This window comes from Dromiciops gliroides, chromosome 1 (assembly GCF_019393635.1).
Source record: "Dromiciops gliroides isolate mDroGli1 chromosome 1, mDroGli1.pri, whole genome shotgun sequence".
NCBI lineage: Eukaryota > Metazoa > Chordata > Mammalia > Microbiotheria > Microbiotheriidae > Dromiciops > Dromiciops gliroides.
Genome location: NC_057861.1, coordinates 2356590 through 2372500, shown reverse-complemented (window position 1 = coordinate 2372500; position 15911 = coordinate 2356590). Strand labels below are relative to the sequence as shown.

Sequence of the window (15911 nt, the reverse complement as noted above, 5' to 3'; positions counted from 1 at the left end):
GTCACGTGACAAGATCATTTGGCAGTGGCAGTGGCAGCGGCCACGGGAGGACCAGGCTGGAGGACAGGCCGGAGCTTGTCACAGTCACGTGGGCAGGATGCAATGTGGGCTTGGACTGGGCTGGCAGCTCTGGCAGTGAGCCGTCGAGAGGGGAGAAATGAAGCGATTTGGCCACAGGTTGGCTGGCGTGGGGTAAGAGAGAGGGAGGCGTCCCATGTGATGCCAAGGTTAGAGAGGCTGGGAGCAGGGCAGGATCTGGGGCAGGAAGAGGGAAGTTGGAGAACGAGAACCAGTTGACTGAGTTTAAGCGACTCTGGAATGTCCAGTTGGACATGTCTGAGGGCAGTGATGATGTGGAGCTGAAGCTTGGGGGCCTGGGGCCGGAGCCCCAGCTGGCCAAGGCATCTCCCTCTCTGACGATGGCCGTTAACCCTACGGGCCCTGACCGGGTTACTGGGGGAGAGAGAAGGGAAGCAGGCTGAGGACGGAGCCTTAGGGATGAGCCACAGTTGTGGGGGTGATCTGGAGGAGGAGCCCAGCAAAGGGGATGGAGAAGGATGGGTCAGAGGGGAGGAGGCCAGCCGGGAGGGAGGCCCAGAGAGAAGGGCGTACCTCTGCTGTCGGGGTGGGGAGGACGGCTCCTGTCCAGTGGTGATAGTAACAGCAGAGCTCCTTGTGTTGCTCAGAGGCAGCCCGGGCTTTCTTCTCATCTCACTCAGGACTGAGAGGGCTGAGCAGAGACCTAAGATGCCTCCTGTGTTTGAAGGGTTGTCAGGTGGGTGGTTCTGCTTGGCCTCAGAGGATGGAACCAGGAGCAGCTGATGCTGGGTATAAAGAGGCCAGTCTAGGCCCACAAGCACAGAGGGCTTTCTTGGGGGTCGTCAGTGCCTATTCAGTGGAGGCTCAAGGCACGGCCTGGCCGACCACTTGTGGTGGGGCCTCTGGAGAGGGAAGGGGTCAGAGGGATGGCCTCTGAGGACCCTCCTGACTCAGCAAGGCCACCTGGGATGGTTTGTGTGTCTCGGGCTGAGCTCACGGCTACCCGAGGTGTGGCCACGTCCAATTCCTGCCAGAGCCCGGCTGGTCAGTGAAGAAGACCATCTTCTCCACAGCACTGGCGGGGCCTGCCAGGGCCCCCGGCTCAGAGATGGGGGGATGCTTGTCAGCTGGGGCCAGCTGACTGCTGATGGCCCGCCCTCCCTCTCCGGTTCTTGGCCAGATGCTGAGTTGGTGCTCCCAACAATCCGAAGCGCCGTGGAGAAGCAGCTCAGCCTCATCGCCTTGGGCAAGGCTGACTACCGCCAGGTGCTGGAGCACACCCTGAACATCTTCAAGAGGAAGTTCCACTACTTTGTGGACTCCATTGCTGGTGAGGCCCCAGCAAGGTCCCCCACCCCACCCTGCCCCACTCAGGTCAGTGAGGGATGTCCTCTGACATCAGCCGTTCTCCCTTGCCCATGTCTAACAAGCAGGCGCCTTCCTCGGCTTGTCTCCTACCCACCTCACAGATGAGAAAACAGCCTCAGGTAGGGCGAGTGTCTGAGCCGGGAGGTGAAGCCAGGTCTGCCAGGTCTGCCCGCTCCACACTCTCCATCGCTCTTCCCTCACATCAGCCAGGAGAAAACGTCCCGAGCCCCTCCCAGGCAGGGGAATGACCTCTGAGGTGCTGTGCTTAAGAAGGCCCTTCTGTTCCCCTTCCTGAATGGGGGTAAGGGGAGGGTCCTCCTGCTCACCCAACCGGTGGTCAGGGCTGGGTGAGCTCCAGAGCTTCACTCTGCAGAGCCCATGGGCCAGGAGGACCCAGACAGGAAGTGCCCAGCATCATGTGCTCAGCCTTTTAAGGTGCCACAGCCTGGAAGAGAAGGGAGTGGAATTTGACTAAGCACCTGCTGTGTACAACAGCATTCGGGACAGGGACTGCACCGGTAATTTCACTGGTGCGGGGGACGCTCTGGTGAAGAAACCCCCTCAGAGCCCTCAGAGGTGAATGACTCGCCCAGGGTCACACAGCCAGGGTGGGGTCTTGGCCCCAGGCCCTCCCTCTCCTGGTGCTGGTTACAGCAGATCTCCCAGAGCATGCCCACGCCCACCCTCCACCCCCACAGGAGTGTCCTCTGATGCTTGGATGACGCTGGGGGGGTATCAGTGGGCACATCCCTCCCTACACAGCCCAGAGGCATTCCCACTCTTAGGCTTCTGTGATCTGTGATTACTGTGCCCCTTGGAGGGAATTGAGGCATGGGGAGGGTGGTACTTGCACGGTGCCCATAATGTGGCACCTACAACTTGACCCTAAGGCTAGGCTCCAAGCCAGGTGTTCTTTCCATGGCCTGGCCGGGCCTCCTGAAGGAGCCCCAGAGAAGCAGGCCATGGTCCCTTCCCCCTGAGCCTCCTCCCAGTTGGGGACGGCCCTCAGGCTGCCAGCGGGCCAAGCACTGCCCATTGTTCCCCACTCTGGGCTCGGGGTCACACCACAGAGAACACAAATCTATTTTAAAACAACCCAGAAATGTTTCCTATCAGTGGTGGCAGGAAGGAGGGCAGATTCACAAGCATTTCTTAGGCAATTACCACGTGCCAGGCACTGGGGCTGCCTATGCCAGGAGAGGACAGAGTGTCCAGCCAATCAGGTGAGGAATCCAGAGCTGGAGTGAGCGTCTGCTGTGGTCGGAGAGTCGGGAGGGCAGCCGGGAGAACCTCAGGGAGCATCCTGGCCATGCCTTCCTTTGGGGGAGGAGACAAACAAAGGCTGCAGAGCTTGGGAGACCCCGCCCCCCCCTCCCCCAGTCCCACGGCAGAGCTTGAGCTCAGGCCTGACCTGTCTTCTGATCATCCCGTGCCCGCGCCTGTTTCTGCTCACTCTGCCCGGTGTCCTGGCCAGGTGGGCGTCCTGCTTGGGGCGTGTGCGAGGCTGCCCTGGTGAGACTCTGTCTGGTGCCCCAGAAGTCTGGGGTTGGCACGCTGGCCCCACTGTGCAGTCCCACGCACTCGGGAGGCACACATACCCTGCATGATGGGGGCACTTAGCAAGTGACAGAGGTTCAGGAGAGCTCAAGCTTTAGGAGCCCTGAGGGAAGGGTCTTTTGTGAGGGAGCCCACGGGCCTCCTGGCGTGTGAGCCGCAGTGTCCTCAGCCTCCACATGACGTCTCAGGCCGTGAGGTAAACTCGGGCCTCTGTGAAGAAGAAGAGAAACCTTTGCGATATGCCCACAGGGAAGCATGCAGAGCCCCCAACTGAAGGGGCCTCGGCAGCCACCCTCTTTCTATAAAGCAGCCTAGGCAAACATCTTATTAAGCACCTACTGCATACTGGGCACTGTGCCAGGGGTCGACATTCATCTTTGATTCCTTCTCTTTTCCCTGCTTCCGGTTGGCCAGCAAGCCGACAGCATGGGTTCCTGGAAAGAACAGAGGCCCTGACAGCAAAGTGCCCAGGGCCTGCTTCTGCCCCTTACCATCTGTGGGACCCTTGGCAGGCCCCCTCTGCCTTCTGAGCCTCTTGTTCCTCCCCTGGTGGGGCTGGATGACTCTTCAGGCCCCTCTGGTTCAAGCCATGACCTCTTCAGTCTTTCTTACTCCCTGCTCCCTTTGCCCCCTGTCCTTGTGCCACTCCTATCCACCCCTTCTCCTGAGGCAGGAATGCCTGGTTCCCTTATTGCCACTGATTCCTGCCATCTACAAAAGTTTTCCTTTTAGTATTATTGATGCCTTTTCTTTTGCTGACACTTAACTGCAGATAGTCCCCTTCCCCCTAACCCCCTTTTAACCATGAGAAAAGGTCATATCTAACAGCGCGGGCAGCCTTCTCTGTGCAGGGTGCCCATTTCTCCAAAGACAAGATAGCCGCCACTGGAGGCAGGCTTGATCACCCTGGGGCTCCATACAGCCGCCAGCTCTTCTGTCCCTTTCATTGGTGTTTCTTTATTTTTCACTTAATAGTATTTTATTTCCCGATTGCATGTCAAGATAGTTTTCAACATTCGTTTTCCCAAATTTCCAAATTTTTCTCCCTCCCTCCTCCTGAAGCCGACAGGCAGTCTGGTACAGGTTACCCATTACAGTCACGTTGAGCATATTTCCACGTCAGTCGTGTTGTGAGAGAAGAATCTGAACCAAAGGGAAAAACCACAAGAAGAAGAAACAAAAAAACCCCAACAACAAAAGTGAAAATGGTCTGCTTCCGTCTGCGTTCAGACTCCACGGTTCTCTCTCTGCATGTGGAGAGTGTTTCCCATCTTGAGTCTTTTGGCCCCGCCTTGGATCGTTGCACTGCTGAGAAGAGCTGGGTCTATCACACAATGTTGCAGTCATTGTGTACAACGTTCTCCTGGTTCCACTCCTCTCACTCAGCATCAGTCCACTTAAGTCTTTCCAGGTTTCTCTGAAATCCCCCTGCTCATCGTTTCTTTCTTTCTTTTTTCTTTTTTGCAGGCAGTGGGGGTTAAGTGACTTGCCCAGGGTCACACAGCTAGTAAGTGTCAAGTGTCTGAGGTTAGATTTGAACTCAGGTCCTCCTGAATTGAGGGCTGGTGCTTTATGCACTGCACCACCTAGCTGCCCCCCTGCTCATCAGTTCTTACAGCACAATAGTATTCTGTTCCATTCATCCGCCACAGCCTGTTCAGCCATTCCCCTATTGATGGACATCCTCTCAGTTGCCAGTTCTTTGCCACCACAAAGAAAGCAGCTGTAATTACTTTTGTATACGTGGGTCCTTTTTTTGTTTTTAATCTCTTGGCGCTACAGAGCTAGCAGCGGCATTGCCGGATCAGAGCATATGTGCCGTTGAAATTGCTCTCCCAAATGGCCGGGTCAGTTCACACATTGATGTTGTCTTTAGTGAAGGTTGTTTAATGACTGCTGGCTTCATTCTGTGCAAGGTCGTGTGTCTTTATAGGCTGTGGTAAATGCTTCCTATTTGTCATCTTTTTGGGGGGGGGGGTGCAGTGAAGGTTAAGTGACTTGCCCAGGGTCACACAGCTAGTAAGTGTCAAGTGTCTGAGGTCAGATTTGAACTCAGGTCCTCCTGAATCATGGGCTGGTGCTTTATCTACTGTGCCACCTAGCTGCCCACTATTTGTCATTTCTTATGACGTGGTATTTCCCCTTAGCAGAACTAGTGGAAGGGCTAGGTAACAGACTGACTGGGTCCAGCCAAGGGGTTGCCATGACTGGTCTCCAGAAATAACCAGCCTTACTGCTACTTCTGGGTACCTAAGGCATGGTTAGCTGTTCCCCAAGTTCTTTGCTGCGTAAGGAAGTGCTGCTGTGGATGGTTTGGTGAATGTGGGGCCTCTTTCCTTGACCTCCCTTGCAGGGAGAGCTGCGTGCAGGTCACAAAGTACGGATAGTTGGGTTTCCAGAGTAGTCGGACCGCACCCCGGTGTGTGGGGGTGCTTCTCACAGGGACTCTTCCCATCCGTTATCATCTTGGCCAGTTTGCTGAGTGTGAAATAAACCTCAGCATTGTTTCCACGTGCACTTCTCTGACGCTTAGTGACTCGGCGCATGTTCCTACTTAGCCGTAGCTTGCAAGTCTTTTGAGCAATGTTTGCTTCCATCTTCTGCCCCTCTCGGTCGTTCCTGTTGACGCCCTTCTTACAATGCCCAGTTCAGAGCTTCAGGGGGTCTTCCCTTCTCCCTCAGCTGCGGTGAATCCTCTTCCTCCTCCCATTTGCACCTTTAAGGTGTGTGATGGTCTTTACTCCCAACAGACCTGGGGGGGAGGGTCAGGTTTTCAAGATCCCATTTTGGGGATGAGGTGAAGTCTCTTGGGGTCAGTGCTAGATATGTTAGGCCTTGGCCGGGCCTTCTGACCACCGGGCTGAAGCTGGCTCCTCTGCTGCATTAGCTGCCTCCCTCTCAAGGATTGCTTGTTTTCTCTTGTGTCCTGGGGCTTCCTGTGCCGGCTCCTAGATTCTGAGCCCCTATGAGGGCGGCACCAGGGCTCATTCATCTGTGTGCCTCTCCCAGAGCCACATCCAACACAGTGCATACTGTTGGTGCTTAGTATGTGTTGACTGAATAAAGGAATGAGCTTAACATTTTCTTCTCATTAAACTGGACTGCAGAAGGAAGCCGGCATACCTTCCAATGGCCTGTGTGGTCCAGCAGGTTCAGAAAAGACCATGGATGGGGCAGCTAGGTGGCACAGTGGATAGAGCACCGGCCCTGGAGTCAGGAGGGCCTGAGTTCAAATCCAGCCTCAGACACTTAACACTTACTAGCTGTGTGACCCTGGGCACACAATTGCCTCACTTAAAAAAACAAACAAACAAAAAAAAAAAAAAAGAAAAGACCATGGATGAGGGTCAGGAAACACTGGCCAGCAGGGCTTTGGGCAGATGTTTGGAGCCAGTTGTTGACGTGGCCTTCTGTACCTTCCACCTCCAGCTCCCCCAACCCCACTCTCCATCCTGACTCTCACAGCTGGTTCCCTCGTGTGCCCACTCCTTGGGCTCCCATCTTCCACAGACTTCTTGGCAGCCTCATCTGGGTCTGGTGCCACTGGCTTGCCGCTCATTGGCAGCTCCGCCTCACTGTCCCCGATGGCCAATGTCCAGTTCAGTAAACGTTCAGTGTTCTCGTCCTGTGTGTAGGGCACTGGGCATGGGGTGCGAGAGCAGGGAACGTTTGACGGTCACATTTGCCTTCCTCATCCCTCAGGCATGGACGAATTGATGGAAGTATCTTTCTCGCCCCTCGCTGCCACTGGTAAACCTCTCTCCCGATGTGGGAAGTGTCATCGTTTCATGAAGTATATCCAGGTATGAGTGCCCAGGCCCAGCCTCCCTGGGCTAAAGGGGTCCAGAGACCCGAGTGAGGTAGAGAACTGACACTTGGCCCGTCTGCTGTTTGCCCCTTCCCTACAGAGCTACATGGCGGGGGGGGGGGGGCGAGGGGCTTGCCAACCATACTCCCACCCATCAGAGAAGACAGATCAGGCATTCACAGAGCTGGAAGGCAGGGGGAGCCTGAGGGGGACAGCTTGGCCTGAGGTCACAGGGTAGTTAGGAGACCTCACCAGGCCGGCGGCCTCAGGCAGAGCAGCCACCACTGTTGCCTGTGACCTGAGGAGAGAATCCCAGACTTGGAGGGAGCAGCCATTTATCAGGTGCAGAAGCAGGGGTTTTTTTGTTTTGTTTTTTTTTAGTCAGGCAATTGGGGTTAAGTGACTTGCCCAGGGTCACACAGCTAGTTAAGTGTTAAGTGTCTGAGGCTGGATTTGAACTCAGGTACTCCTGACTCCAGGGCCGGTGCTTTCTCCACTGCGTCCCCTAGCTGCCCCTGTGCAGAAGCAGTTATAGTTAATGCAGCGAATGAAAGAATTCCTTCTTGGGGTGTAGCCACAAGTGGGCCCCCATCCTTGGGGGGGGGTGCTGGGCCTGGGACCCTCATGCCTTTGCTCTCTGTGCCTGCCGCTTCTAGGCCAAACCCAGCCGGCTGCACTGTTCTCACTGTGACGAGACCTACACCCTCCCCCAGAACGGCACCATCAAACTCTACAAGGAGCTGCGGTGCCCGCTGGACGACTTTGAGCTCGTCCTCTGGTCTTCAGGCTCCAGGGGCAAGAGCTACCCTCTGTGCCCGTACTGCTACAACCACCCGCCCTTCAGGGACATGAAGAAAGGTAGAGCCCCTGGGCTGGTGGGCATTTGGGAAGCCTTCCCTGGCCAACGCCCAGTGCCCAACCCCATGTTAGACACATAGGCCAGGCTTTCCTCAAGTAAGCTCTGGAGAGGAAAGGGTACCGTGTCAGAGGAGAGGGCCCCAGCTGGGCCCTGGGGGATGGTGGGCGGTGCCAGCTCAGGGCGAGCAGTGGAAGTGAGCGTGGACAGGCTGGGCTGGCACAATGGGGGGCAGAAGCAGGATGTTGGGCCCAGCCAGCTGGGGCAAGGGTTTGGAGGCCAGGTAGAAGAGCGAGTGAGGACGCTCTGATAATGATAACGGCTGACACGGCTGTGGTGCTCAGCATTGTGTGTGACAGGCGGCAGGGACGGGCTCAGGACCCTGGTCGCCACAGAACCCCGCTCATTAGAATCTGCACACTAGAGCGGGGGCGCAGGCTGCAGATCACAGGCGGCTTCGTAGCGAGGCTCTCTCTGATCAGGCCCACACCAGTCATTGAACTTGAGCTTCCGTATCCTCCTTGGGGGGCAGGGATAATAATCATGGCCAGGAGCCTGGGGCCCCTTTGACAGCAACAAAAGCTTCTGTTTGAAGGGCCTGGCAAACATTCGGTAAGTGCCTACTCCGTGCAGGGGCATGCCGGGCCCCTGGAGCCACTTTGGAGAAGGGGGCAGGAAGCTGAGCTTGGAACTCACTGAATGGCCCAATGGCCAGTGAGGGTGGTTTAGTTAGCGGCATAGAGGTGTTTGCAGCAAGCGTGTCATTAGCCCTGTGCCAGGTCATGGGGACACCAAAACCATGGGTGTGTAACTAGGTGTGTGCAGAAGAAACACCAGGGAGCTTTGGGGCAGAGGCAGGGCCCTGGGCCCTTGGCAGGGCTGGGCAGGTCAGGGAAGGCTTCCCAGAGGAGGGGGCTGGAACCGAGTGCTGAAGAAAAAGAGATTCCAAGGGGGGGGGGGAGGAAGGGCATTCTGGGCATCAGGACAACCTGGACAAAGGTGGGGAGGTGGGATATGGGAAGGGGGGCACATAGGATGAGGCTGGGCTGGGGCGGCCTCTGGAGCTTGGGGGTGACAGTGAGGCGACCCAGCTTTCGGGAGAGCACATGCCGCTAGCTGGTGGAGAAGGATTCGAAGGGGTGAGCCCCCCAGACTGGGAGGCCACTCCATCTTGGCGCCTGAGCCAGGGAAGGTTTTCTTAGTATGAGGGAGGTGGGGACACAGCCAGCGATTGGGGGGGGGGGCTTCCCTCGGTTCAGGCAGCCCCAGCACCTCAGCAGAGAAAAGTAGGCCTTGGCTGCCGCCTGGTGGGTGGGCTGAGGGCTTTCATTTGTTGGAGGTGGTCAGCCCGGGCAGGAGCAGAGGTGAGCACTTTGTGCTCTTGGTTACAATCCCTTTGCTCTTCATCTCACCTGGATTTTCTCTGGAAACACCCCACCCCCCCATCCCCCAGCTTTGATCCATTCAACCTGTGAGCTGGAATGGCTTGTCCCTGAGGGTTGGGGGCGTCACAGGAACTGGCCACAACTGCACAGATGAGCCCTGAACTCCTGGTCAGGTGCCCGCCCTCTTGTGGGGAGTTTGGCCAGCTGTGGGGAGCGCTCATGGCCTCCTGGTCAGGAGTCAGGTAGCCCGGCCTTTTGGGGCTCGGCTCACCGCCTCCTCTGCTTGTCTCCTCCCTGCAGGGATGGGCTGCAATGAGTGTACGCATCCCTCCTGCCAGCACTCGCTCAGCATGCTGGGCATCGGCCAGTGTGTGGAGTGTGAGAGCGGCGTGCTGGTGCTGGACCCCACATCGGGCCCCAAGTGGAAGATGGCCTGCAACAAGTGCAGCGTGGTGGTGCACTTCTTTGAGAATGCCCACCGGGTCCGGGTCTCCGCAGACACCTGTGAGGCCTGCGAGGCTGCCCTGGTGGACGTCGACTTCAACAAGGCCAAGTCGCCCCTGCCGGGCGACGAGACCCAGCACACGGGCTGCGTCTTCTGTGACCCGGTCTTCCAGGAGTTGGTGGAGCTGAAGCACGCGGCCCCGTGCCACCCCATGCACCGCAGCGGGCCAGGGAAGAGGCAGGGGCGAGGGCGGGCCAGGGGCCGACGCCCTGCGGGGAGACTCAATCCCCGGCGGCCCAAGGACAAGATGGCAGCCCTGGCCGCCTACTTTGTATGACGTCCCTGCCAGGACACCTTTTGAAACCTGGCTCCTTGGGTCCCCTGCAGCCATTAAAGCTTTGTCTCACTTCTTCAGAGGGAGGACCGTTGGCATCCTTGTTGCTGGGCTGAGGCCGGGCCCTGAGGAGACGGTGGTCCTTGAGGCCAGTGTGGGGCGACTCTCTCCTGGTCTCTCTTCCTGTGCTCACCACCCCCACCCCCCCCAGACCCAGCCCTTCCTGGTTCACCAATGAGGCCCCGGGGCCTCAGTGGGGGCAGCGTCCTGGGCTGCTGTGGGCACACATGTTCTGAGCCTTTCTTGGCTGAGCTGGTCCTCCCTGGGCTGCCCTCAAAGCCTGCCTAGGACCTGCCCGAGCTTACAGGGTCCACCTTGCCAGTCACTGAAGGGGGACCTTACCAAGCGCCTCCTCTCCTTTTCCCAGCCTGCACCTAGAGAGGCCTTTTTTTTTTTTGCAAGGCAATGAGGGTTAAGTGACTTGCCCAGGGTCACACAGCTAGTAAGTGTCATGTGTCTGAGGCTGGATTTGAACTCAAGTCCTCCTGAATCCAGGGCAGGTGCTTTATCCACTGCACCACCTAGCTGCCCCTAGAGAGGGCCTTTTAATGACACAAGTGTGCCAGGGCAGGACCGGGGCTGATGGGTGGGGCCCTGAAGCTTTGCAGATCTGGGCCTAGGAGTGGGAGACAGAAGGTCTTCAGGGTCAACCCAGGGCTGTGAGCATGAGGCACTTTGGCAACATGGACGGGGGATCAGGCACTGATTGCTCACTGTGCTGGGCACTGTGCTAAACACCAGCATATACCAGCACCAGCAAAAAGAAAGGCAGCCCTGCCCTTGGATGGGGAAGCCTACGTCTAAAGGGCACTGGGAAAGTAGCTCAGGCACAGTGCTTGCAGGGGGGGGGGGGCTGGCCAGCGGGGAGAGCGCAGCCACAGGGCAGGGGCATCTCCCACCATGGAGGCCCGGAAGGCTCCTGACCCAGCAGGGAGGGGAGCAGCGGCACAGCCCCAGGAGCAAAGGGAGTATAAGGACGGGCATGGGAGCCATCTCCCAGGGTCGCTCATCGGGCCCAAACCTTCCAGAGCCCCCTGGGGTGTGGGTGATTACTGGATCGCCGGCACCCAAGCCAAGCAGAGCCGGACTCGTGCTTCCTGGGCAGAACAAAAGCCTGATTATACCCTGGGCTGGCTGGGGAGGAGGGGGCAGAGCCTTCCCCTCCCCCCCCCCCAGCCTGGAGCATCCTCTGGGCAGCGGGTGGGTGCGGCCTGGCCCCCAGGATGCCTTCAGCCAGCCACATCCTCTTGGGGCTAGCTGTGCCCTGGGACAAGGGATTGTCCAGCCTGGAAGTTTCTGAGCATTCTTCCTGCTTTGAATCTTTTGAGGCAGAAGAGTTCATTTGTCCCCAACCCTACGTGAATCTCCCCACCCACCCCAAATAGAAGCAGGCCACGGGTACCCACAGACCCTGCAAGGGAGGCAGTAGGACATGAGGGACAGAGCAGGGCCCTTTGTTAGTCCCTCTTCTGTGTACACTCTGACCTTGGGTGAGTCACCTCCTTGTCTCAGCTCCTCCTGTCCCACCCCCAGGGGGTCACTGCCTGCTGGGAGAGGGTGGATGCCCACTGGACTGACCGGCAGGAGACCTGGCTTCTAATCCCGGCTCTGTGACACTGACTGCTCACTGACTTTGGACAAAGCACTTCGCACACAGACCCCACCCTGGGCCTCAGTTTCCCCACTTGTCAAAGCAGATTGCAGCAAATCACTGAGGTCCCTTCCAGATGAACCATTCTGTGATTCTGTGGGCGAGGTTTTCCCATAAAGAGGAAGAAGACCGGGAGGGTTGAGGCTCTTGTCTGGGTGGACCGGTCACTTCCTGGCCTTTGTTCCCATTTCCTTTGCAGGCCGGGAGAAATGACTGAATCCCTGCTCTTCACGGCCTCTCCCAGCTCCGACCTTATTTTCTCTCCTGCTTTTCCCTTTGCTTTTAGTGGGAAGAGATCCACATTCGGAGTCGGGAAGCCGGTCTAATGCCGCCTGCAGGTTACCACCTCTTTGACCCCTAGGCAAAATACCTCCCTCCGGGGGCCCTCTTCCTCAGCCCCGCAGTCATTGATGTTTGTGTGCCATGGGCCGAGCACTGCACTAACCACTGGGCTACAAAGAGAGGCCTCTTGATGGATTAGACTAGGTGACTGACCTAAGTTGAGGCTGCAGGAGGAGCAATATGGCAAAGAATGATACTCTGGCTGTCCTTGACTGCTGTTCAGGTCTGGGCAATCCCTTTCAAGAAGGACATCCCAGGAGGAACCCAGGAAGGAGTGACCAGGACAGCCAGGGGCCAAGACTGCGCTATGGGAAAATCAGTGCGAGGAAACAGGAATGTGTGTCTTATGAAGAGAAGAAACCGTTTTAGGGAGGAGATGACTGCTGTCTTCAAGAGTCTAGTGGTCTCTCATATGGAAGAGGGATTAGCAGGGGTTTTTTTTTCTGATAAAGGTATTTTATTTTTTTCAAGTTACATGTAAAGATAGTTGTCAACATTTGTTTATACAAGCTTTCCAATTTCAGATTTTTCTCCCTCCCTCCCCCCCCCCAGACAGCAGGTAATCTGATGTAGGTTTTATATATATATATATGTGTGTGTGTGTGTGTGTATGTATATATATATATGTATGTATATGTGTATACATATATATGTATACATATAACATTAAACATATTTCTGCATTAGTCATGTTATAAGAGAAAAATGAGAGCAATGAAGAAAAACCTCAAAATAGAAAAACAACAGCAACAGCACCAAAAACAAAAGAAATAGTATGGTTCATTCAGCATCTCTATTCCACAGTTCTTTTTTTCCCTGGATTTGGAGATCCTCTTCCATCATGAGTCCCCTGGAACTCTTCTGTACCATTGCATTGGTGAGAAGAATCTAGTCCATCATAGTACATCAACACTCAATGTTGATGATACTGTGTACAGTGTTCTTCTGGTTCTGCTCATCTCATCACCATCCCATGCAAGACCCTCCAGGTTTCTCTGAATTCCTCCTGCTCATCGTTTCTTGTGGCACAATAGTATGATTAGCAGTTTTTTAAAAGCTGACAACTCCATAGCACTTTAAGATTTACAAAGCATTTTATCAAGTTTGGGCCTCCCAAAGGCCTGGTGAGATAGGTGCTGATGTTACACCCACTTTACAGATAAGGAACCTGAGGCTAAAAGTGTTAGTGACTTTGCCAGGGTCACACACCCAGGGAATAAGTGAATCTGGATTCGAACTCAGGTCTTCCTGAGTCCAAACTAGAACTCTGCAGTTGACTGAAGTAGAAGGAATGGTGAATAGTACATGTCACAGAGGAAATGGTTGGTGTGGGAGGGTTCTTAAGAATTCCTTTTTAAAGAATTATACCCTCTTGCACACAAATCCAATTAGAATAAAATAATCTTTTATTTAGGTGCTAGAGAAAGGAAAACAAGAGAGAAGTCCTTGGACATAGCTCATGGGGAGATGGGTCAGAGACTTGGTTCTCTGAGATAGAGAAAGGCAAAAACTTTTATAGAGGATGGATGGTGGAAGGACAGATGGGGTGATCATATCATCTGACTGTGGAAAGTTCCTTTATTGGGGGTGATCACCAGAGGGTAGATTCTCTCTCCTCTCTCTCTGTGCCCTGGTGCCACTCAGGTAGTGGCCACGTCTTATCTCTCTTGCTTTTCAAGCTGGCCAGTTTAAACTTTAATAGTCCTAACCCACAACAGTACAGAAAGCCAGATTTAGGCTTGATGGAAGGAACAACCTCCCAACAGTCCGAGCCATCCCACAGTGGATCGGGCTGCTTCTAGTGACAGGTGAGTTCCCCTTCCACGCAGGTCCTCAGGCAGAGCTCGAATGACCATTGTGGGGTTGGGGGAGGGGGGAGGCCAGTTATTCTAAAGGGGAATTCTGCCTGGATGGCAGCTGGACTTGACCTCAGAGCTCTCTTCCGACAGAGGCCTTTTCAATCTACAAGTCCCGTTATCTGCCACGTCCTGACTAGCCTGACTGAGCAGGGTGCTTATGAGCAGGGCATCCTGCACTCCGGGAACCTGCATGCACATGAGAATTATTAATTATTATTTCTTCCCTTCAGCTGTGATTTATTTTCCTTCTTTCTCTTTCCTCCTCCCCCTGCACACATGCACACATGCACACACACACGTGCATGCCCACATACACACGTGCATGTACACATGCACATGTACTTTTGCTTGGGCTTGGAGCAGAAGAATCTGAGTCCGACCAGCAGGTGGCGATGTAACTCCAGTTGTGATTACTGTGTAGCTAAAAGTGTAATGTGTAGCTCAGTCTAATTATAAGCTTGTAGCAGTTGGTAGAATGGTGGACTGGGTGTCCCAAAGACCTGGGTTCAGATGTCTCCTCAGCCTCTCGCTACCTCACATAACCTCCCTAGACCTCAGTCTCTTGGATTATAAAACAAGAGGATTGGGCGAGCCCACGGCTGATTGATTGAACACGTGATCTCCCAGACTCTTTCCAGCTCTGAATCTTTAACACTGGGGAGCCTCCAAGTTCAGCCACCCACTGAATCGGTGAGCGTGGGCAGAGCCCTGCCAGCCCCCCATCTCAGGCCGCCTCAGGGGGACCACGCCTGCCCAGAGAGCCTAGGCCTTCCTCCCAGGTCACTGACCCTTCCCATCTCTGAGGTGACCCTAGGGGAGTCCCCTTGGTCCCCAGCCTCTGAAATGGGGACGATCCAATTCTTCACTTTCTACTTCCCAGGATTGTTGTGGGGGAAGTGCTTTGTGAGGCATAAAGCCTTACCATGCTGATGTACCAGGCATCTGTGGCCTTGGGGTGGTGTCTAGTGGGAGAATGGCTGTGATTCCATTGGTGTGGGCACTCCTTTCTCCACAGACATATGCCACACGCAGGGGTCAGCTGGCCTCCATTCTGATCCTGATCCTGGCTCTGCTAGGGATTGCTGGCAGAACCCCTGAGTCAGCCAGTCCTGTGCCCATGTTCCAGTTCAGAGCTGGAGGTGGGTGGAGTAAAAATTGGCAGACCTGTTTGTGAGTGAAGACGTTGGGTCAGGAAACATCAGAATCCAGGACCCGAGAGCCACCCCTCCACCGACTGGGCATCTGCATGTGGATGTGCACGTGTATGTGCCATGTGTCTCTGTGCTTGGTAAGCGGGCACTGTGCTCCACCATCTGGATATAAAAACCCAGGGGCCCCAGGTGGGAGGAACCTCGGATGCCTCATAGCCCACCTGAAGCAAAGCTGACAAGTGGCCATCCAGCCTCTCTGGGAGGACCAGTGGCGAGGAGGGTCCCACGCCCTCCCAAGTGGTTCACTTTGGGACAACTAAGCAGATCAGGGAGGCTTTCCTGAGAGCAAGCCTGAAGCTGCCTCTCACTTTCCTTCTTCAGAAACAGAGAAGACCCAGCCCCTGCTCTCGCCATCCCTCAGACACTCATACGGTCACAGTGCTAAGTACTGGAGACACTCAGATCATAGTAATAATAACTAGCGGTTACAAAGCACCTTAAGGTTTGCAAAGAGCCTTACAAAGGTTGCCTCATTTGATCCTCACAACGGCCCAAAGAGGTGGGTCCCATTTTTACAGTATTTCCATTTTACAAGTGAGGAAGCTGAGAATTGACTTGCCCAGGGTTACAGAGCCAAACTCAGGTCTCCTTGATGCCAGGTCAAGCCCTCTTACCCACTGTGCTACCTGGCTACTTAGGGGACATACAATCTGGCTGGAGAGGAGGGGAGGGCATGTAGCTAGAAATGGGTATGAAATACCCACCCCAGACGTGCAGGGAAATGAGGAGGAGACACTGGCATCCAGAGGGCAATGCGGGGCTGGGAGAGCGCACAGTCCAGCTGGGGGAGGCGTCTAGGTAGGATGTATTCTCTCTCTCTCTGTGTCTCTGTCTCTATCTCAGTGTGTGTGTCTCTGTGTCTCTCCACACACACTATAAATACACGGTCATGGCGGGAAGCCTTGTAGAGAGGAGGGGGTCCTGAGTGTCGTCCCCCTTCCTCGGCCTGCAGACTCTGGGGAAGCCGGCTGCTTGAATCAGGCTGCGGGTGGGGGT

The 15911-nt window shown here is 55.4% G+C and overlaps 1 protein-coding gene across 1 annotated transcript in view; it reads left to right on the top strand.

Annotated features, from left to right (window-relative positions):
• Window positions 1-10643, top strand: part of TOP3B (DNA topoisomerase III beta) — a 30259-nt gene extending 19616 nt beyond the window's left edge. Inside the window, exons 15-18 of the mRNA XM_043978896.1 lie at window positions 1220-1369; window positions 6667-6767; window positions 7429-7630; window positions 9314-10643. Coding sequence (XP_043834831.1) covers window positions 1220-1369; window positions 6667-6767; window positions 7429-7630; window positions 9314-9795 — 935 coding nt within the window. The 3' untranslated portion in view covers window positions 9796-10643. The remainder of the gene's footprint in view (window positions 1-1219; window positions 1370-6666; window positions 6768-7428; window positions 7631-9313) is intronic.
• Window positions 10644-15911: the final 5268 nt, after the last annotated feature.